This window comes from Cryptomeria japonica, chromosome 11, assembly GCF_030272615.1.
Source record: "Cryptomeria japonica chromosome 11, Sugi_1.0, whole genome shotgun sequence".
NCBI classification, from domain to species: domain Eukaryota; kingdom Viridiplantae; phylum Streptophyta; class Pinopsida; order Cupressales; family Cupressaceae; genus Cryptomeria; species Cryptomeria japonica.
The window spans coordinates 18,178,602-18,197,624 of record NC_081415.1 but is presented as its reverse complement, the minus strand read 5'-3'; the positions used below and the strand labels follow the sequence as shown (position 1 = coordinate 18,197,624).

The window sequence follows — 19,023 nt, the reverse complement described above, 5'->3', positions numbered from 1 at the left end:
ACAGAAATTGAAGATAGATTTCATTGAAAAATACAGAGCATATAATCACAGTAACAGAGTTTTGTTTTGTGCATCACTGTTATAACAAGCACATAGAATCTGGTTGAAAACAGAGCATTGATATTTTTTTTATAGAGATTGATGAGATTACTGTCTCTAGTTGAGATTGAGATTGTACTCTCTGGTTGTTATACAGAGATCTGAAAAGATTTACTGATATTTTTTTGTAGCTGGAATAATTGCACGATATTGTTATATCAAACTCATTCCATTCATTGATAACTTTGTGATTGCAAACTGTAGTGCAATTATAAGGTTACCAGTGACTGTAACTTGAGATGGTTTTCTGAAATTGTATGAAACATAGGGGGTTGGTGCTCCTTGAAGTTTGAGACTTCAAAAATAGTGTACCGAGTTGGTGCTCTTCAAGATAATAAAACGAAATTTTACCGAGTGGTTTTTCTACCCCAAGAGGGTTTTCCACTCATGAAAATATTTGTGTCATGTGTTAAGTGCTTTACTCTACCTCATTAGACTGCTCTAATATGTTTATCTTTGTCTCATTCATGAGTTCTATTATCTGCATTTCTTTTGTCATTTTGATCCCAAGCATGTCATGTTAATTATCTTAGTCTAAGTGCAAAACTGTTCATTGTTAATTTCAATGCTGCAGTATATGTAATGATCAAACTTGTTCTTTCAAGAGTCAGTTTCTTTATAAGCATTAAAAGTTAAATCAATTTATTTGTATTGAATGGTCATAAATATATGCTTTAATAAGATTCAATCCTTCTCTAAGTTCAAGTGTGAAAAGTTTTTGTTTTTGTGCAAGATGAGTCAAAATTTCTATTGCCTCTGATTCACCCCCCCCCTCCCCCTCTCAGAGTCAATCCACTTCCAACAATGCTTACAATGGTGAAATCTCTATAGCATATCAATTTTCGATTCCTTTTAGTTCATTCAATACAATTATATATTCATATGTGGCATAAATTGTATTAGATTTGACTTATTTGTTGATGTATTTTATTCTTTCACCAGTTCTAAAATGATGTTGATATTATTAGGGTTGGTAATCTGTCCTATGCACTTCATTCATTTATGTAATAAATTTTTAAGATATTAATAGGTTGTATTGATTTATTCTTAATATTCATAAATATTGATAAAAGATAATGATATTAAAAAAAATCTAATAAAATAGAGCAAGAAAGATTGTGTAAAATATTTTTAAATTAAAGAAACTAAAAATATTATAAGATTTTACGTATTTTAATAATAAATTTAAAACTAAGTTTATATATATATAATTATTTTTTCTTAGATATTTAAAATTTAGGTTGAATTATAGTAAGAGTTAAGACTTTTAGAGAATGATATGTCTCCACCTATTTGCGCATATTTTCAAAATATAGATATGCTAGTAGAGGAGAGGGTTGGTATATTATATTTGTAAAGTTTTCATAAGAATATATAGTCCAATATGTGAAATCAATTTCCATAAAGCCTAAAATAAAACATTGAAACGATTCATCCAATAGAAATATAGATAATTAATTTTTAAATATTTTAATTAAATACTCTATATTTACATTAACTAAGTAAATATAAACCTTTAATATTATAATTTATTTTATAAAGATTATAAAGATACAACTTCCAATAAAACAAAATTTAATTCAATTATTCAAATCGAATGCACAAAAAATCATTAAATTCCCCCAATATACCACCATGAATACCATTCTTACCACTTTGTCTTGTAATCTAATTTTGCCTTAAAAAGTTGGGTGCTTCCTTATCTCTTAGTTGTGCTTTACAATAAAGACAAATATGGAAGCGGCCAATTGGGCTTTGTTCTCCACAATATCAGAATTGTAAAGCTCGTTTTATATGAAGTTCAATTATTGAAGAAGACTGTGTACATTTGACACTAATGACCAGGGTGGTTATCCACGAGGGATGCATATGCTGCAAATATACCATTACAAAATGTGTGTAGATCTGTATGATCTTTTTTGTTCCTGTTCTCTTTTATCTTAATTCGCAATAATCTATTCATTTTCTCATCCCTCTGGCCTTGCTTCGACCTAGTTTTTCCAAATCAATAGACATATTCTTAAAAGATATTCTTTTGCTACTTTGTAGGCATGAAAATTCAATTCTTTTCTTATTTGTTATTCATTTTCTCCTAGTTGAAGTACAAAACTTAGAATTGTTTGTTTGTGTGCAGTTGTTTTCTCATACCTGGGAAGATACAAGACCCTTGGATATAATCACCATTTCTTTCCAAATAATCCCACCACCACATTTGAATTCAAGGAGAGATCCAAAATTTTGGACATAGACAATAATGAAAACATTAAAAATTCACCAACTTTTCAGAGTACGCAACAAGAGAAGCCTAGCACCTATAACACTAAAACTCCAGTTAGATGAGCTTTATATAAAGGTTTTCCACATTTATATAACATGCTATACACAGGAACATACCTGCAATGCTATAAAAGCTAAATTTTCCGCCATTAATAAGGAGTGGAAAGATTTTCACCATGACAAAGCAAAGCAGGGCACCCTCTTCTGTGACCATCTACGACCATGAGCAAGGACAATATGTTGCTCCAACTAATAGAGCCTCTCCTCAAACGAAGAAGAATGACATGGAAGATCTTAAGGCTACTGAAACTAAAAATATTTTTCTAGAGGTTACAATCTACAAAAAGGTATAACTAATAAACATAAAGATTTACATGTATGAATATGTGTTTCTCTGAATTGGCAAATGTAATCATGTAATTTCCGTATATAGGCTGCAGCAGAGTTGATGGGGACTTTTATCTTAGTATTTGCTGGGTGTGGAGGAATAATGGTGGAAGAAAGGGATAAGGTCTTAACTCATCTTGGGGTTGCTGCTGTGTTTGGACTGGTTATAATGGCACTAGTCTACACTGTGGGACATATCTCCGGTGCTCACATAAATCCTGCAATAAGTCTTGCCTTATCATCTGTGGGAAAGCTCTCTCTTCAGGAGGTGAATTAATCCAGCATAACAATAAACTTTGCATCTTGGGATCACTTGAGGAAAAAAAATGATCAAAATATAAGATTGAATTGGATTCCGAATGGTTTATTTCATGATGTGAGCAATGCAAATATTGATGTTTCGTTTTTGTCTATGAAATTGTCAGCTGCCCATTTATATCATATGTCAAATTGTGGGTGCTACAGCGGCTGCAGCTTCACTCAATTTAGTTATTACAAAAGTCTCCATTAATGTTGCTGTCAATGTTCCTGTGGGAAATCCTTGGGCATCACTGGTGGTTGAAATCATTATCACCTTCATACTCTCCATTGTTATATTTGCAATAGCCACAGACCCTAAAGCAGTAAGTCAGACAATTTACCATAACTCTACTGATCTATGCCACATCAGATTGAATATTATATCATCTACATATTCATTATTCATCATTTTACGTACAAAATAAACAGTTCATATTATAGCTCACTAGATAAAGGTTTTCTACTATAATATATAACTAGCGAGTGATGCTTTATTTGCAGCCAAGTGAAATGGTAGGGATCGCTGTGGGTGGTGTAGCCGCTTGTAATGCTTTATTTGCAGGGTATGTATAAAAGTAATAGTGTGTTTTCATTTATATTTTGGCTGGATTGCATTTGTTTTGAAATTCGATGGCCACTAAATCGAGAATGCTTTACATCCAGGCCACTCTCGGGATGTTCCATGAACCCAGCAAGATCCTTGGGGCCTGCACTGATAGCACTCAATTTTAATGGTCTTTGGGTGTATGTTCTTGGACCTGTTTTTGGTGCCCTTTGTGGAGCTTGGTTCTATAAGGGTATTTCTATACAAGAATAGATTGATAGAGGTTTCTTAATTCTTTCTTAATGGAGGGTTGGTCATCATGTCAAGGAAACAGCTATCTAGTCATCAAGATGTATCGTGATTTATATGGTTGGATGCTATATAACTGAAGTTTTCACTTCTCATCAATGAAGATCGTTTGCAGTTTTTTCACTATACCATCGCCTCAAATGAATAACAACAGTCCTCATGAATGAGAAGTCAAAACTTCAGTTATGTAACATCATGACAAGTGTTAGGGCAGAAATGTAAATGAAATGACAAAAATAAAATGAAACTATTTTCAATAAGTATTCAAGAAGTACTTGCTGCATAATAAAGGCAGCGAACAGTTTGCACAGTTACACAAAAACTGTCGGATGGAACAAATAAGTTATAACTGTACAAAAACTAATAAAATCAAACAAAACTAAAATTAACCTAAAATTACTAAGTTTTAACCTAAAGATTAATACATTAACATCTCCCCCTTAATCTGAAGGAGTTAAACCAATCATGTCACGAAATTTTTAAAACTTAACACGACCCAATGCTTTGGTAAGTATATCTGCAGGTTGGTCTGTAGTAGCACAATATTGAGGGGAGATACTGCCATCTTTCACATAGTGCCGAATAAAATGAAACTTGGTGTTGATATGTTTGGTACGATCATGAAACACTGGGTTCTTAGCCATTTTTATAGTAGATTGATTGTCAATAAAGAGTGGTGTGGAAGAAGCTTGTGGTGCCTGCAAATCTACAAGAATTCTTCGAAGCCATAAGATTTCTCTAGTTGCCTCAGATGCTGCTATATATTCTGCTTCTGCAAAAGAGAGAGTTGGGACTGGTTGCTTTTTAGATTTCCAAGAGATTTCAGCAAAACCAAGAGACATTAAGTAACCAGATGTAGATTTTCCATCATCCATATCACCTGCATAATCTGAATCTAAATAACTAAGCAAAGAAAATTTTGATATCTTGGAGTATTTAAGCCCATAGTTTTGAGTGCCCTGTAGATATCGAAGAACCTATTTGGCTACTAACCAATGAGTTTCTCTAGGTTGTTGCATAAATCATGACAGAACTCCAACAGAAAAAGAAATATCAAGTCAAGTAGTTGTAGCATAAATCAAACTACCAACTAGTTGCCTATAAGAAGCTCATCATATTTCATTTTGGAGGCAAGCTATGCAACATGAGTATAATGCACTTTTGAATAATGGCACATGGGAGTTGGTTGATCCTCCTCTTTGTTGTAAACCTATCGGTTGCAAGTGGATTTTTAGAAATAAATATAATGCTGATGGTTCACTTGATAAACACAAAGCACGCCTTGTTGCCAAAGGTTATGCTCAAAAAGAGGGCATAGACTATGATGAAACATTTGGCCCCTACAGCAAAATGGACTACTATACCAGTAACTTCTATTGGAGGATCTAAGTACTTTATGTTGTTTATTGATGATTATAGTCGCATGACTTGGATTTATTTTTTGCATCAACCAAATCAGAGGAATCATTAGATGAAAGTTTGAGATTTTGCTCCATAGGAGTGCTGAGAGGCTTGCAATCAGCCATACCAAACTTTTTGAGAAGATCACCAATATATTTTTGTTGACTAATGAAGATAGATTGGGGGTTTTGAATCACCTCAATTCCCAAATAGTAATGAAGATGACCCAAATCAGTCATATCAAAACCTTGTTGCAATCCTTCTTTTACATTTTGAATATTAGCCTCACTAGTTCCAGTGATAAATAAATCATCCACATAAACAATAAGATAGACAATAGTACCATCAATCTATTTAACAAAAAGAGTTGCATCATCAAATTCAAAGTGATAAAAATTCAACTGCAAGAGATGCTCAGTAAGTTTTTCATACCAGGCTCGTGGGGCTTGTTTTAAACCATACAATGATTTTATAAGCTTGCATACCTTGTCCTCTTTACCAGGAACTTCAAAGCCTTCGGGTTGAGTCATATATATTATTTCTTTAAGATCACCATTCAAGAATGCAGTTTTAACATCCATGTGATGGATGTTCCAACCATTTTGGGCTGCTAAAGCCAACAAAACACGAATAGTAGTCCATTTTGCTGTAGGGGCAAATGTTTCATCATATAAATCCAAGTCATGCGACTATAATCATCAATAAACAACATAAAGTACTTAGATCCTCCAATAGAAGTTACTGGTAAAGGCCCACACAAATCTGAATGAATGAGTTGCAATTTTCTATGTGCTCTCCAGGTGGAATGAGGAAAAGAATTTTTATGTTGTTTGGCAAGAATACATGCTTCACATTTTTCAATTGATTTAGAAAAAAATGGCAAACCATCAACACCATTCTTTTGCATGGTATAAATGCTATCATAACTAATATGCCCCAATCTTGCATGCCATAAAAGGCTTGGTGATAGACTCTCTTCTTCAGTAAGATATGCAAAATTTTTAGAAGTAGATGCACCATTTAATTTTAATAATCTTCCATCTTCACACCCAGTGAAAACAATTTGATTGTTAGATGTTTTTCTTACAACAACCTGCCCATCTTTTAAGAAAATAGAATAGCCTTTTTGTCAAATCAATACTAATGATAGCAAATTTCGTTGTAATTCTGGAATAAATAATACATCATGAAGCACAAGGTCTTCAAGATTAGGCAACTTAAATCGAATAGTTCCTTTTCCAAGAGGTTTCAGACTAGATTTATCTGCTAAATAAATTGGACCATAGGCACCTTCATGAAATTCTTCAAAACAATCATGCCGAAATGTCATATGTTGTGTGGCTCCAGTATCTAAGATCCAAGAATCATACCATGAGGAATTAGATGTAAAATCTGAAACAGAAAGCACATATTGATCACTATCACTGTCACAAGCAAATTGGGCTGCTCCTGAAATTTTATCCTCTGAAATTTTATCATCGCTGTGCATTTTTGTTTTATCTTTCTGTTTAAATGAATTTTCTCTAAAACTTTCTATCTTGTCCCATGAGAGCTTACATTCATGTGCTTCATGACTACCTTTTCTACCACATCTTTTACAATATAAATACTGCCTATCATTTTGATTATCATGTTGCCTCCATTGACCTCTAGCTTTTCCTTTATCATTATAACTATACTTTGAAGAGATTTTATTGATAGATTTTTCTTTTTGATGAGCAAAACAAACATTTTCAGTAGTATTATCTATTTTCCTTCCAAAAGCTTTTTCACGTTCTGCTAACTTTTCAACCAATTTATCAAATGAAATGGTTTTCAATTGATTACTTGCTTGAAGAGACTCTAGATAAGTGGAATGTGTTGGAAGAAGTGCCTTGATGAAAGTAGTGAGATAGATATCAACTTTTCCACCCGCAACATCAACATCATGTTTTATAGCTCTGATTTCAGAAGCCAAACTCATAACATCACCATTTTTCAATTCAAGATTAAACAATTTTAATTGTAACTGAATAAACTCTAATTCTGAATGAGAATCAAATAAATCTTTTAATTTGTGAAGGGCTTCCCATGCAAATGTGCATCCTTGTATATGTCGATACACATCTCCATTAACAGAAGCTCTTATCAAAGCCAAAGCTTTGGAATTTTATATTGCCAAATTTCTTTTTCTTTAGCCTCAATTGGTGTTGTAGGTTGGGCATTTCCATCACAAATTTTAGACCATAAATCATTAAAAATGAGAGTGTTTTCAATTTTTCTATGCCATTCCATCCAATTATCTTTTCCTATTAAAGTTTCTCCAATCAATGAAACAATAGACTACATTCTGAATTTAAAATAAATAAACACAATTTGCAAGGCCTGCAACTTTAAAATAACTTCTCAATCCTTTAAAAATAGAGAATAAATAAATTGATATCACCTGAATCAATTTATTGTTTCTGTAGAATTCTCTGCTTTGATTTCTCCGCTCTGATACCACTGTTAGGGCAGAAATGTAAATGAAATGACAAAAATAAAATGAAACTATTTTCAATTAGTATTCAAGAAGTACTTGCTGCATAATAAAGGCAGCGAACAGTTTGCACAGTTACACAAAAACTGTCGGATGGAACAAATAAGTTATAACTGTACAAAAACTAATAAAATCAAACAAAACTAAAATTAACCTAAAATTACTAAGTTTTAACCTAAAGATTAATACATTAACAGACAAGATGGAATGATAGTTTCTATTTTGTATATTATTTTTAAAAATAAGGTTATTGTGTAAAAGGGGATTTGAAATCATTTAAATTTTAGTTTAGTTTTTTATAGTGTATGTGGCGAGAGGGGGTCTTGCATTGAACAAGTTTGATCTCGGACTCATTAGAACCATAAAATTTCACAAGAAAATCAAAGATCCTTTGACATAGCACTTGTTTTTTTGATAATTTTCATCAAGTGATACTTGTCCTAATAATAGCACTTCAATGCATTTCAAAGCTAATAGAATAGAATATCCTCACATTTTATGCTTGTAAATTATATGATTAAGTATAATTTAATATATAAAAAATGAAAAGGTAAAGGTAAGTATATTTTTAATCTTTTTTTTTTTTTTGATAAAAGTGGATGAAACCACTGAAATTATATTAATAATTTTGTTTTTTACATGTGTCTGGTTCAAAGAGCACTGAAGAGAAAGAACCAGTAAGAAAACCCTTCAGTATTGCTCAAGAAAACATAATCCTATCTTCTCATTACAAAAGCCCATAGGATCCCCAAGAAAACCCTCCCAGTTACATAACCATCCACATTAGATATAAAGGAAGCTGCCTTAACCAGCATATAGAAGAGAAGTTATCAAAATAGAACAAGTGCCTTTAACCCAGATCAACCAAAACTAGAACCATCCTGTCTAAGAAGCACATGTTTCCAATCCTCTAATTAGAATGAAACTCACAACCAGAAAAGAACCCCTGATAAGTGAACCTACCAGAACAAAAATGGTGAGCAAACATATGACAATCCAGAGAAGGAGAAGAGAGGGATGTTGAAGACCCCAAGGAAGAAGAATAAGACCAAGTCATAAGGTAATCCAAAGAAACAACCAAAGAAATAGCAGCAAGATGAGAAACCATCTAAAACACCAATCTATCTGCATTTTCCAATTCCTCAAATACATCCACCAACCACCAATTTTAACAACTACTCTCCAAAGAAAATGGAGTATTTTGTGTTAGTAAAAACTAATGCTAAAGAAAAAATGGATATCGGAACTATGAACATCCACAAATATAAATAAAAGAAGCTCAGACTATGAAGAGACATCGAAAACATGATTAGCCCTCCAAATCATGAAAGGCAGCTCACAAGAAAAGTAAGCCAAGATAATAAGCAAAAAATGCAGGAGCTCAGCGGATGATGATCAACCAGTGATGAAGCGTAATCATGAAGAAGAAACACAACCCCCTCGCACATCACCCCCAATCATGAAACGAGCAGCTCGCAAAAGAATTTAAACAAACATGACTTCGGGTGACTAAGAAATGATGAAGCTAGCACAACCCCAACTCATTACCCAAATCCCAATCGAACAACCATCATGCCCGCACCTCAACACATAATGAGCTAATGATTGTAAGATAATGCAAAAATACAAACACCATAGAAGCCATTATTACCAGACACAATGCCTTACAGAATCTAAGACACAATGCCTTACAGAATCTAAGACACAACACCTTATGAGCCCGAATCACCCTCCAAACCTAAGCATAAAACATCATAAAATTGAACCCAGCCCCAAACCATAAACATCGGATCAGAACATAAATTGGACAAAGCAGAATTGCCACCCAATCTCCAAACAGTAAATAAGTTTGAGGCACAAAACAAATACAAAAACAACAGGGTACTAGCCAAGCAAAAGTAGTCACTTCATCCTCCATGCTCAATGAGGAGATACTACCAAATATACCCACAACAAAGATGTTGCCATAAGGCAAGACAACATCCTCCCTGTAGCCATATGCGAAACAAAAACCACACCCAGTAGGGAGTAGGAAGAAGACTACAACACAAATCTACAAAAAGGATAAGAGATAGAACACCAGCAAGAGTAGCCACCACATCCTCCAGGCTCCATGAGGAGATTCTTACCGAAAATACCAACAACAAAGATGATGTCATAAGGCAAAGCAACACCCTCACTGCTGATATTTGCGAAAGAAAACCACATACAACATAGAAAATGAGGAAGTCTTCCAGGTAAGACCCAATTCCCGCCAAGAGAGAATCCTAATGCAAGAGGTTGGAATGTCCGAAGAAAGAACCTCTAAGAAGTCAGCACCCTCAACAACAACCCTATTGGCCAAGAAATCCACAATGACATTGATCTCCCTATAACAATGAGAGATAGTGAAGTTGGAAAAACACTCCAATTGCACAAGAATGCGCTCTAACAAGTACTATAAATGCCAAGAGATACATTTTTTGGCAGAAACTACCTGAAAAACCAACATTGAGTCTCCTTCAATAACAATGTCTTTAATATTCAAAGAGATAGCGAGATCAAGACCAAAGGATAATGCCAAAAATTTGGCTCCATTATTAGAGCTCTGACCAATATATTTTCCCACGGCTTTAATAATCTTAGAAGAATGATCAAAATGACCACTCCAATACCAGACCTTCCTGGATTACCCTTAGAAGCCCCATCAAAGTTGAGCTTGAAGGCAAACTGGGGGGGAGGACTCCATTTGCCCATCCTATGCTTGACAAGAGAAGATAAACCAACTGTTATAGCCCCATGAGAGGGCATCAGGTGAAGAGAGTCCCATTTCCAAGTTACGCTATTATCCTAGTGAGAAAAAGACCTCAGGTGATCTAAATTTTTATGGATGTAAGAAAGCACCACCTCAGAAATGGAGGAGTGAACCTTGCCGAGAACTTCTTCAAGTGTAGCAGATTTATGTTTTAAAATCCTAGAATTCCTTTCTAGCCAGATACTCCAGACCACAAGAGAAGGTGCCACAATCCAAAGAGATGAATAAAAAGAAGACGAATACAACAAGGGCCAGGCCATGAAATGCGACAATAGATTAGGGCTAAGAGCAGAAGACTAGCCAAGCATTCCAAAGAGCCAATACCAACATTTTCAAGCAAAAGGACAGAGTAGAAAAATATGATCCATGGTTTCCATACAATAGCCACAAAAAACACAAGGGAATACTGTTGTAATCCCAAGCCTGTCCAATCTCATCCCAGTGAGAACTTTATCCTAGACTGCCAACCAAGAAAAAGACCCTGCTTTAGGAAGACAAGCCAGATGCCAAAATAGTTTAGTAGGCCAGGAGAGGGAGGTCGAGGAATCCTGAGACAAAGAATTATACCCTTCTTTTACTGAGGAGGCACTCTTAATCCAAGCCAAGGTATCCTCCTTATCTTGAAATACAAGAGGTATTTTTTGAAGTTCTTCCATAGAAGCAACTCTAAGATCGTTATCAATGGGCAAGGGAGGAATATCCTTCCATTTAGCTACTAGATATAGACCTATAAAATCAACATCAAAATAGTCTACAACAAAAGCCCCCCAAAGATCCGATAAGATATCATGCTGTTACCGCGTCATTTATTCCTCATGGCAAGAGTGGGTCATCTTTTCTTTTTTATGTTGGAGTCCTAATTTGTGCTATATTACCTTGGTTCAAGTCTTTAATGTGTCTTCAAATCCTTTTTCTAGTCATTTAAGTCAAGTTTAGACAATTGATTGAACTTTGTGAACACGTCGAACCGTTTTGAACTGGGTTCAACAGGTTCATTTAGGTTCCATAGGTTCCAAGGTGTTCGGGAAAAAGTTTTTCATACTAACATTTTCTCTAAGTGTTTTGTAGCGGCTCTTCCAAAAGTTTTTCTTGTTCGGTGATATAGCATTTGTGTTGAACTTATTGAACTAGGTTCAAAGGGTTCAAATGTGTTCAACATGTTCAACACAGCGAGTGGTCAACATTTTGATGCGGCGTACATCTTGAACTACTTGAACACTCAAGAAGTCAGTTCAAGATGTTCATATGGGTTCAATATTGGTGGGTCCCGCGGTTTCTAATGTTTTGGGAAGTGCATTCATTGCTAAATACGGAGAGGCAGAACCATATCTTAAAGTGATGTCATTCTTTGGCTTTTTCAAAGTAAGTAAACATTTCAGGAATTGGCAGTTTCTTAAAGCATGCCGCCATGCATTCAATGCATGCATGTGAAGGTCTAATCCGCCAACTTGCCACGTCCAGACTGAAACTGTGAAATCATTGCATTTAATGTATCTGTATCATTACCTTTCCCAGTAAGGTATGAAAATTATTTGTGTTTCGCATTTGTTACTTGCTGCTGCATCTTTGTATATGTTATCCCTAGATAGGAGTCTTTCTTGCTGCTAACTGTCATCCGATTGTACAACTGTGAAGGTGAGTCTTTCCTTATTTTCTCCAGTGTTTTCCCTTGCATTTTCTCTCATATAGAAGGTTTCACTGCAATCAAATTTAGGTTTCTTGTTTTGAAGTTATGAAGTCCACTCTGCATTTGTTTGGGAACGTCTTTAGCTTGGCATCCACAAAAGCCATAGTTAGTGATACTGACCTGAAAGGAGAGAGCCTTGAAGAGTTGAAAGAAAGGGTGTTCAAGGGTATTGATAAGTCTTTTTGTATAGAGATTTTGAGTAGTGGACTTTTAGAAGCTGCAGCCTTTCCTCTAGCAATTCCTTGCCCAGAGTTAGTTCGGGAATGTATTGCTAGATACGACCCAGTATCTGAAACTATTAAGAGAGATAATGGCGAAACCCTTCTTTCCATTAATCATGAGGTGATTGCTTCAGTTTTTAAGATATTGGATTACCAGTTTTCTAATTTTTCTCCTGCCCAGTCAATTAATGAGTTCAATGCAGACATAGCCGGACACTAAAATAATGTGGCGAAATTTTGGTTGAAGTCCCTCAGAGAAGTGGTTCTAGGTTACCCAAAAAGCCTAACAAGAACCACATGTTGCCACATATCCATGATGTGATGCTTCTGTTGCATCAAGCCAGAGGTTCTGCCGAAGCTTATAGTTTTGATGATTGGATTTATTGCTATGTGCAATTAGTTTTGGAAGGAAAACAATATTTGGATTGGGCAGAGTTAATTGCTGATTCAATGAGAGAGCTGTTGAGTCTAGCCAAGCAGTTTCAACAAAACTTCTTCATGTCCTCATATCTCTTGTATTGTCTAGCTTGTGTTAAGGAGTTAACGGGTGTACCAAAGCAGCTCACTGAGGAAGATGTTCCTGTGTATGAGTTCTATCCTATGCTACAAAAAGATAACGCCCTACAAGATTTCAGAAGGATACACAATGCATTCCTGGGTGATATGTGTCATGAACTGAAGAGTACGAAGGCTAAACGGATTTCAAATGATGCACAGACCTTGATTAAGAAGTTTGGTAGTTTTTACATCTAGTTCCCATGCTTTTGCTATATACAGGTAGGAGGCTTTGAAGAGGAACCCTTCAAGCTCCCCCACTTCTATTTTGATTGTTTTGTTATAGCAGAAGTATGCATGCAACTGACCTGTATGATCAAAAAGGCACAGCCTAAGGACAAGTGGGAAGGTCATTTTCCCATACAATTGGGAGTGTTGTCTTGTAATTCAATGTCTGATGCACTGAGTATAGGAGCAAACCTTAGGAATTTCAATTTCTCTCTGTATTTTGAAAGGAAAGGATTTGATAATAAAGGATTTTCTCAGAGCCTTGGCCTAATGCCTTATCTTCCCACGCCGTAGTTAGAAGATTTCTGGGAGGATTGTACAGATGAACTTGAATTTTTCAAAAGGGAAAACATGAGATTGGTATTAGAATAGGTTGTCTCTTTGCAAATAAAGTTAGACATTAAAGGGCTTGAAGAGGATTATCTTGAACTGTTTGAACCAAGATATTTAGCCCATGCAGAGACTGAAATGCTCCCAATTAATTGGGATGAGGAGGAACATGATGATATACAATTGAGGACCAAATGAGTTCTAGAAAGAACCGTGGCATGGGTGGCTAAAAAGAAAGCAATAAAGTCAGGCACCAAGTCCCTTTCTACAAGAAATAATAAGGATCGTCTATCTTCACCAAAACGCCCTTCTAATAGTGCTCCTATTCGTGCAGGTAAGGATACCTAGTCGTCTCAACCTAGACGCAGGTCTAGTCCAACTCTGGATTTTAGTACCCCTCGGCATACTCGATCACGTAGTGTCACCCAGAGGAAGATGGACCAGGTCAAGGATATGGGAGTAAAGGATGTTGTGCTTGAGGCTCAGATTTTTGAAATTGAAGATTTGGATGGTGAAGTCGCTAGTGCTCTGGACTCCCAAACAGTGACCGTGGCTATGACACCACTGCCAAAGATGATTGAAGGAGCTACTCATTTCGCTGTGACCCCTAAATGGTTAACAACCTCAGTGAACAAGAAAATGAGCTTTCTTCCTGTGACCATTCTGATTCAGGACATGGTTGCTAAGTACACAAAGAAGAATCCAAAGCTGAAAAGGTTCAAGACCCCTGCTCACCTGAACAATGATGAAGAAACTAGAAAATGGATGGCTGAAATTGCCTCATACAAACTGAAAAATGAAAATAGAGAGGCTGGTCCTGATGATTTTGAGATCACAAAAGTAGAGTTGGGAAAAATGAGCAGGGATATGGATAACCATTTTTTCCAAGTGTCAGCAAAGAAAATGCTTACCAGGTCAAAGAAGGATGGATGAGAGAAAAGAGAACTTAAACGACACATAAGTGTTTTGGCTCAGTTCATCGATAGTATTGGTTGTCTTGGAGCAATTCCAATATCCCATGTCGCTGAGAACTTTGACCCAACTTCTCCCGAAAACAAGAAGTTGATGAACCAAGTTCAACGGGCTAAGAGCATCACTGAAGCAATTGAGAAGTGGATTGAAAAAATAATTAAATATGGTGAGAAGTACATTACTGACTCCCAGGGATTATGTGATGAAATATAGAGCCTTATTTCTGAAATTCAAAACCAGCTTGTGTCGTGGGAGAAAGAAGAGCACAAATGGTAGAATATCATGCCTCTGTTTGCCAAAATAGAAGAATATGGGACTACCAAGTTTCTAACAGAACATTCAATTAAGCTGGTGGCTGATGAATGTCAGCTTTTCATGCTGAAGAAAACTATCATGTGGTGAGTGCTTACCTTGCAGTCGGTAATTACAGATGCAAGGACCTTTGTTTATGAATTCCAGGATCTGCAAAGTAGTATAGTCAAGGATAATAAGGTGGTTAATCCTGATCATGACTGGGAGTTAGGAATCTACGGCTCAAGCACACAGGAAGCAATCAAATCTTTCCAGTTGAACATGGAGAAGATCAGAGCCAAGGGTAGCTTCACGCCGGAGGATATAACCAAGGTGGCTAGGATCGAATCTATGATTTTCATTGGGAATGATCAGCTGCCGAAACACTCAAAGAAGATGGTGCAACATAGGTGGAATAAAGAGGTGGCAAAGGCAAAACTCAATGCAATGAAAGTCCCGAGCCAATCCATGATTCAAGAACTTACAACTGCTCATGACACCCACCAAGATGGAGAAGATGACAATGATGGAATATGACATAATGCACCAATTTAGGACTAGTTTCCTTTATTTTTAAAACATTTCTCATAGTTATGCAAAGACTTCGGGACATCTGTCCCAAAATACTTCTTGTTGGTTTCGTAACTGTTTTATCGGGGAGTGGTCAAGTTTTCAAGGAGACCGCCCTCGTTTAGACTATAAATTAAGTAAAATAGATGGCAGAAGGGTTAGATTTTAGTAACTAATTTTGTGAGCTTCGACTCAAATTTTTGCTTTGGCATTTTCTGTTTTTAATCAAAGGAAGAATCAGATGGTTGAGATATGTTATGGAAAAAGATTGGCAGATGTATTTTTGTGTCATTGTTGCATAAGGATATATATATGAAATTTAATCGTATTGTTTTTGGGGAGAAGGAAGATCTGTGTATTTTGAATCTGAATAGATAACATGTCTTTGCATATGTTCATCTGATCAAGTAACAGTAATTGATCATTTCATTACAGTATTTCATTCTTCCTCTGATGTTCTTTCCTTTGAATGTGTTGTTTACTCTAGAAAAGATTCATGATTGAGGGCGGATTTATTTTCCTTGAATCTGTTCATCTTTTGTTAATTTAGGTGGAGAAAGTATATTGAACTTTGTTTCAGTTGTTGTTGTTGCATGCATTGAAAAATTAAGGAAAATAACTTACATTGTTTGTGAGACATGTGGAAAATTTCAGCCTTTCATCCAAGAATGAAATAGGCGGCCTTACACGCTTTCTGGTTAAAAGCTTTCATTCAGATAAAAAAAAAACACATTCCATGAAAAACCAAGATAGGGAGCTGTACCTATGCAAAAATTTAGAGGGAAGTGATTTGAACAACACTTACCCAACTGTTCAGTGAATCATTTGTTCTTAGAATAAGGTAACAGAGTTTAAGATTAATCATTTAAAAATAAAGAGCAAATCTGTTCACTAACACATGCAAAGGGGACCAATCCCGAATAGCTTAAAAAGTAGGGTGCCCATTCCAGACTTCATCCCAAAACCAGGTCTTTTTCCCATTATGAACAACCGAAGAAAGGTGTGGTAAAATAACCATTCTGCAAGAAACCAGAAAATTCCAAAATGCAAAAACCTTTGGGAGAGATGTAGCCATAAAAATACGTTCTCTAGGAGCTCCCCTTAAATACTTAGCAAGCATAATGGAAGCCCATTTACTCAAAGGATCTGCATATAACTTCCACACCAATTTAGCTCACAGGGCCTTATTCTAGGCTACTAAATCACGAATACCTGCACCTCCCAGTTCTTTAGGATGACAAATTTTGTCCCATGCTAGAAGAGGAATCTTCTTTCTACCCCCAGCATTATCATTCCAAAGAAAGGACCTTAGAGAAATCTTAATATCCTTGACAACTTTAGGGGGAGCCTTCAAAATAGACAACAAATATGTAGGGATGACATTCAGAACTGATTTAATTAAAAGAATCTTGCCACCCATCATAAGCCACTTATGATTCCAGGAAGATATTCTGGAAGTGATCGTGTGAACAACTTTATACCAAAAGGAGGTCTTTTCTGAGCCCAGGAAAAAAGGAATGCCTAGATACTTGCAAGGAAAGGTCCCTACTTGAAAGCCCCAAAAATGAATAAGTCTATTTCTAACTAGAGAGGAGACATTCAAAAACAAACCCTTAGATTTCTGGTTATTAACTTTCTGACCAAAAAATGTAGCATAATCAAAAATAATTTTCTTTATAACTCTAGCTTTTGTCAAAGAGGCAGCCCCAAATAGAAGTGTATCATCAGCAAACAAGCAATGGGATTGTGAAGAAGGAAGGCCATCAATTTTGATTCTCGGCCAAAATCCAGATGTTGTAGCATTAGAAATGGCCCTACTTAACACCTCAGCCAAAAGTATAAACAAAAAAGGGGAGAGAGGATCCCCTTGCCTAATTCCCTGAGAGGAAGCAAAGAACCCAGAAGGAGAGCCATTGATCAACACTGAGAAACGGCAGAAAATATGCATGAAAACACCCATTTAACCCAACAATGCGAAGATATTTTTAATCTTTATTCAGACATTAATTTGATTTATGAGATTTTTTTATATTATGATGAGGTGTGAATTTTATTTAATTTAAAATTATATATGTGGCTTACATAAATATAATTATTGTTTTTTCTCTTTTTCTTGATAATGATTTAATAAGAAGACCCATCTAAAATATTTGAACATATTCAATTTGAAGTTATCAGTTTTCCACAATCCATTATGCTTCTCACTGTTCTTTCTGGATTTGATTGTTCTTTTTGGATTTGATTGCGATTATATTTTTTCATTACGTTTCAGATCAAGCTCTATGAATGATGGTTCAAAGTGTGATCCCAAACATCGATGCAAAAAATACAAAATACAAATTCATAGAGTGTGATCCGAAACGTCGATGCAAAAAATACAAATTCATAGAGTGTATCCCAAACGTAGATGCAAAAAATACAAACACAATCAAATCTAGAAAAAACACGAGAAGCATATTCAATTTATTTAATTAAATTTAAAAACTATATAAAATAAATAAAAGTAACAAATGATGTATATTTGGAGTACTTTCTACTATAATATTTTTTCTTAGTTGTATCTCTCAATTAAAGTAAGTTTCTCACTTTTTTCTCTTAAATTGTTGTTTGTAGTATAGGTTCAGTGGGAAAATAAATTTTGAATAAAGTCTGGGAAAGGTTTGTAAGAAAAATGGTCAAGATGATGGTTCGTGTAGAACTTGCTTTGCATCAACGGTTCAGATCACATTCAGTGATGATGAAGATGCAGATACAAAACAGATTCTACACAATTGAATCCAGAAACAAAAGACACGAATCACAATAGACAGTGGAAATCTAATCTCTCTGAAAATAAAGAAGATAATAAAAACTTTAAAGAAATGTTGGCATATCCTAGGCCAGGAACTCTCAGATGCCTTAGAGTGGTCAAGAAGGTCAGGGAAAATCCCCAAAGATATTAACAATACTTTTATGGCACTTGTCCCAAAGAAGGAGAAGGCCGAAAACCTAGGAGACTACAGGCCTATTTCATTATGCAATACAGTCTATAAAATCCTCTCAAAAATCATGACCAATAGATTGTAACCTCTCATGAATAGCATCATCGCAGAAGAGCAGACAGGATTTGTCCCGGGCCGATCAATTCTTGATGGAGTGATCATAGCACAAGAAGTAATCCACACCCTTCAAAGCACAAATAGGCCAGGTATGTTAATAAAGTTAGATATCACAAAAGCTTATGATAGTGTAGATTGGCGTTTCCTTTGTAAAACTCTGCAAGATTTTAGCTTTGACAAGCATTGGATAAACTGGGTATTTGAGTGCATATCTACGCCCAAATTTTCAATATTAGTCAATGGAAAGCCAGCTGGTTTCTTCTCTTCCTCAAGGGGCATTAGGCAAGGGGACCCCCTTTCCCCCTTCTTGTACATAATAATGGGGGAGGCTCTAGGAAGAGCCATAAAAGCCAGTTATGCCAGCCAACAACTAGAAGGAGTCAAAATAACTAAAGATTTTGTAGCAACCCATCAGCAGTTTGCAGATGATAATCTCTTATTG

At 35.6% G+C, this 19,023-nt stretch overlaps 1 protein-coding gene across 1 annotated transcript; it reads left to right on the top strand.

The window, feature by feature from the left end:
- The first annotated feature begins 2,552 nt into the window (after positions 1–2,552).
- LOC131049525 (aquaporin NIP1-1-like) lies at positions 2,553–3,880 on the top strand. The gene is made up of 5 exons (XM_057983602.2): positions 2,553–2,723; positions 2,810–3,031; positions 3,189–3,386; positions 3,565–3,626; positions 3,727–3,880. The coding sequence occupies exons 1-5, from the start codon at positions 2,553–2,555 to the stop codon at positions 3,878–3,880; spliced, it is 807 nt and encodes a 268-aa protein (XP_057839585.2).
- Positions 3,881–19,023: the final 15,143 nt, after the last annotated feature.

Bases quoted from the DNA above. Each gene is read 5' to 3' on its own strand.
- LOC131049525 (XM_057983602.2), top strand. From the start codon at position 2,553: ATGACAAAGCAAAGCAGGGCACCCTCTTCTGTGACCATCTACGACCAT. The intron at 3,387-3,564 runs GTAAGTCAGACA...CTTTATTTGCAG, and splicing joins TAGCCACAGACCCTAAAGCA to CCAAGTGAAATGGTAGGGAT. The intron at 3,627-3,726 runs GTATGTATAAAA...CTTTACATCCAG, and splicing joins TGTAATGCTTTATTTGCAGG to GCCACTCTCGGGATGTTCCA.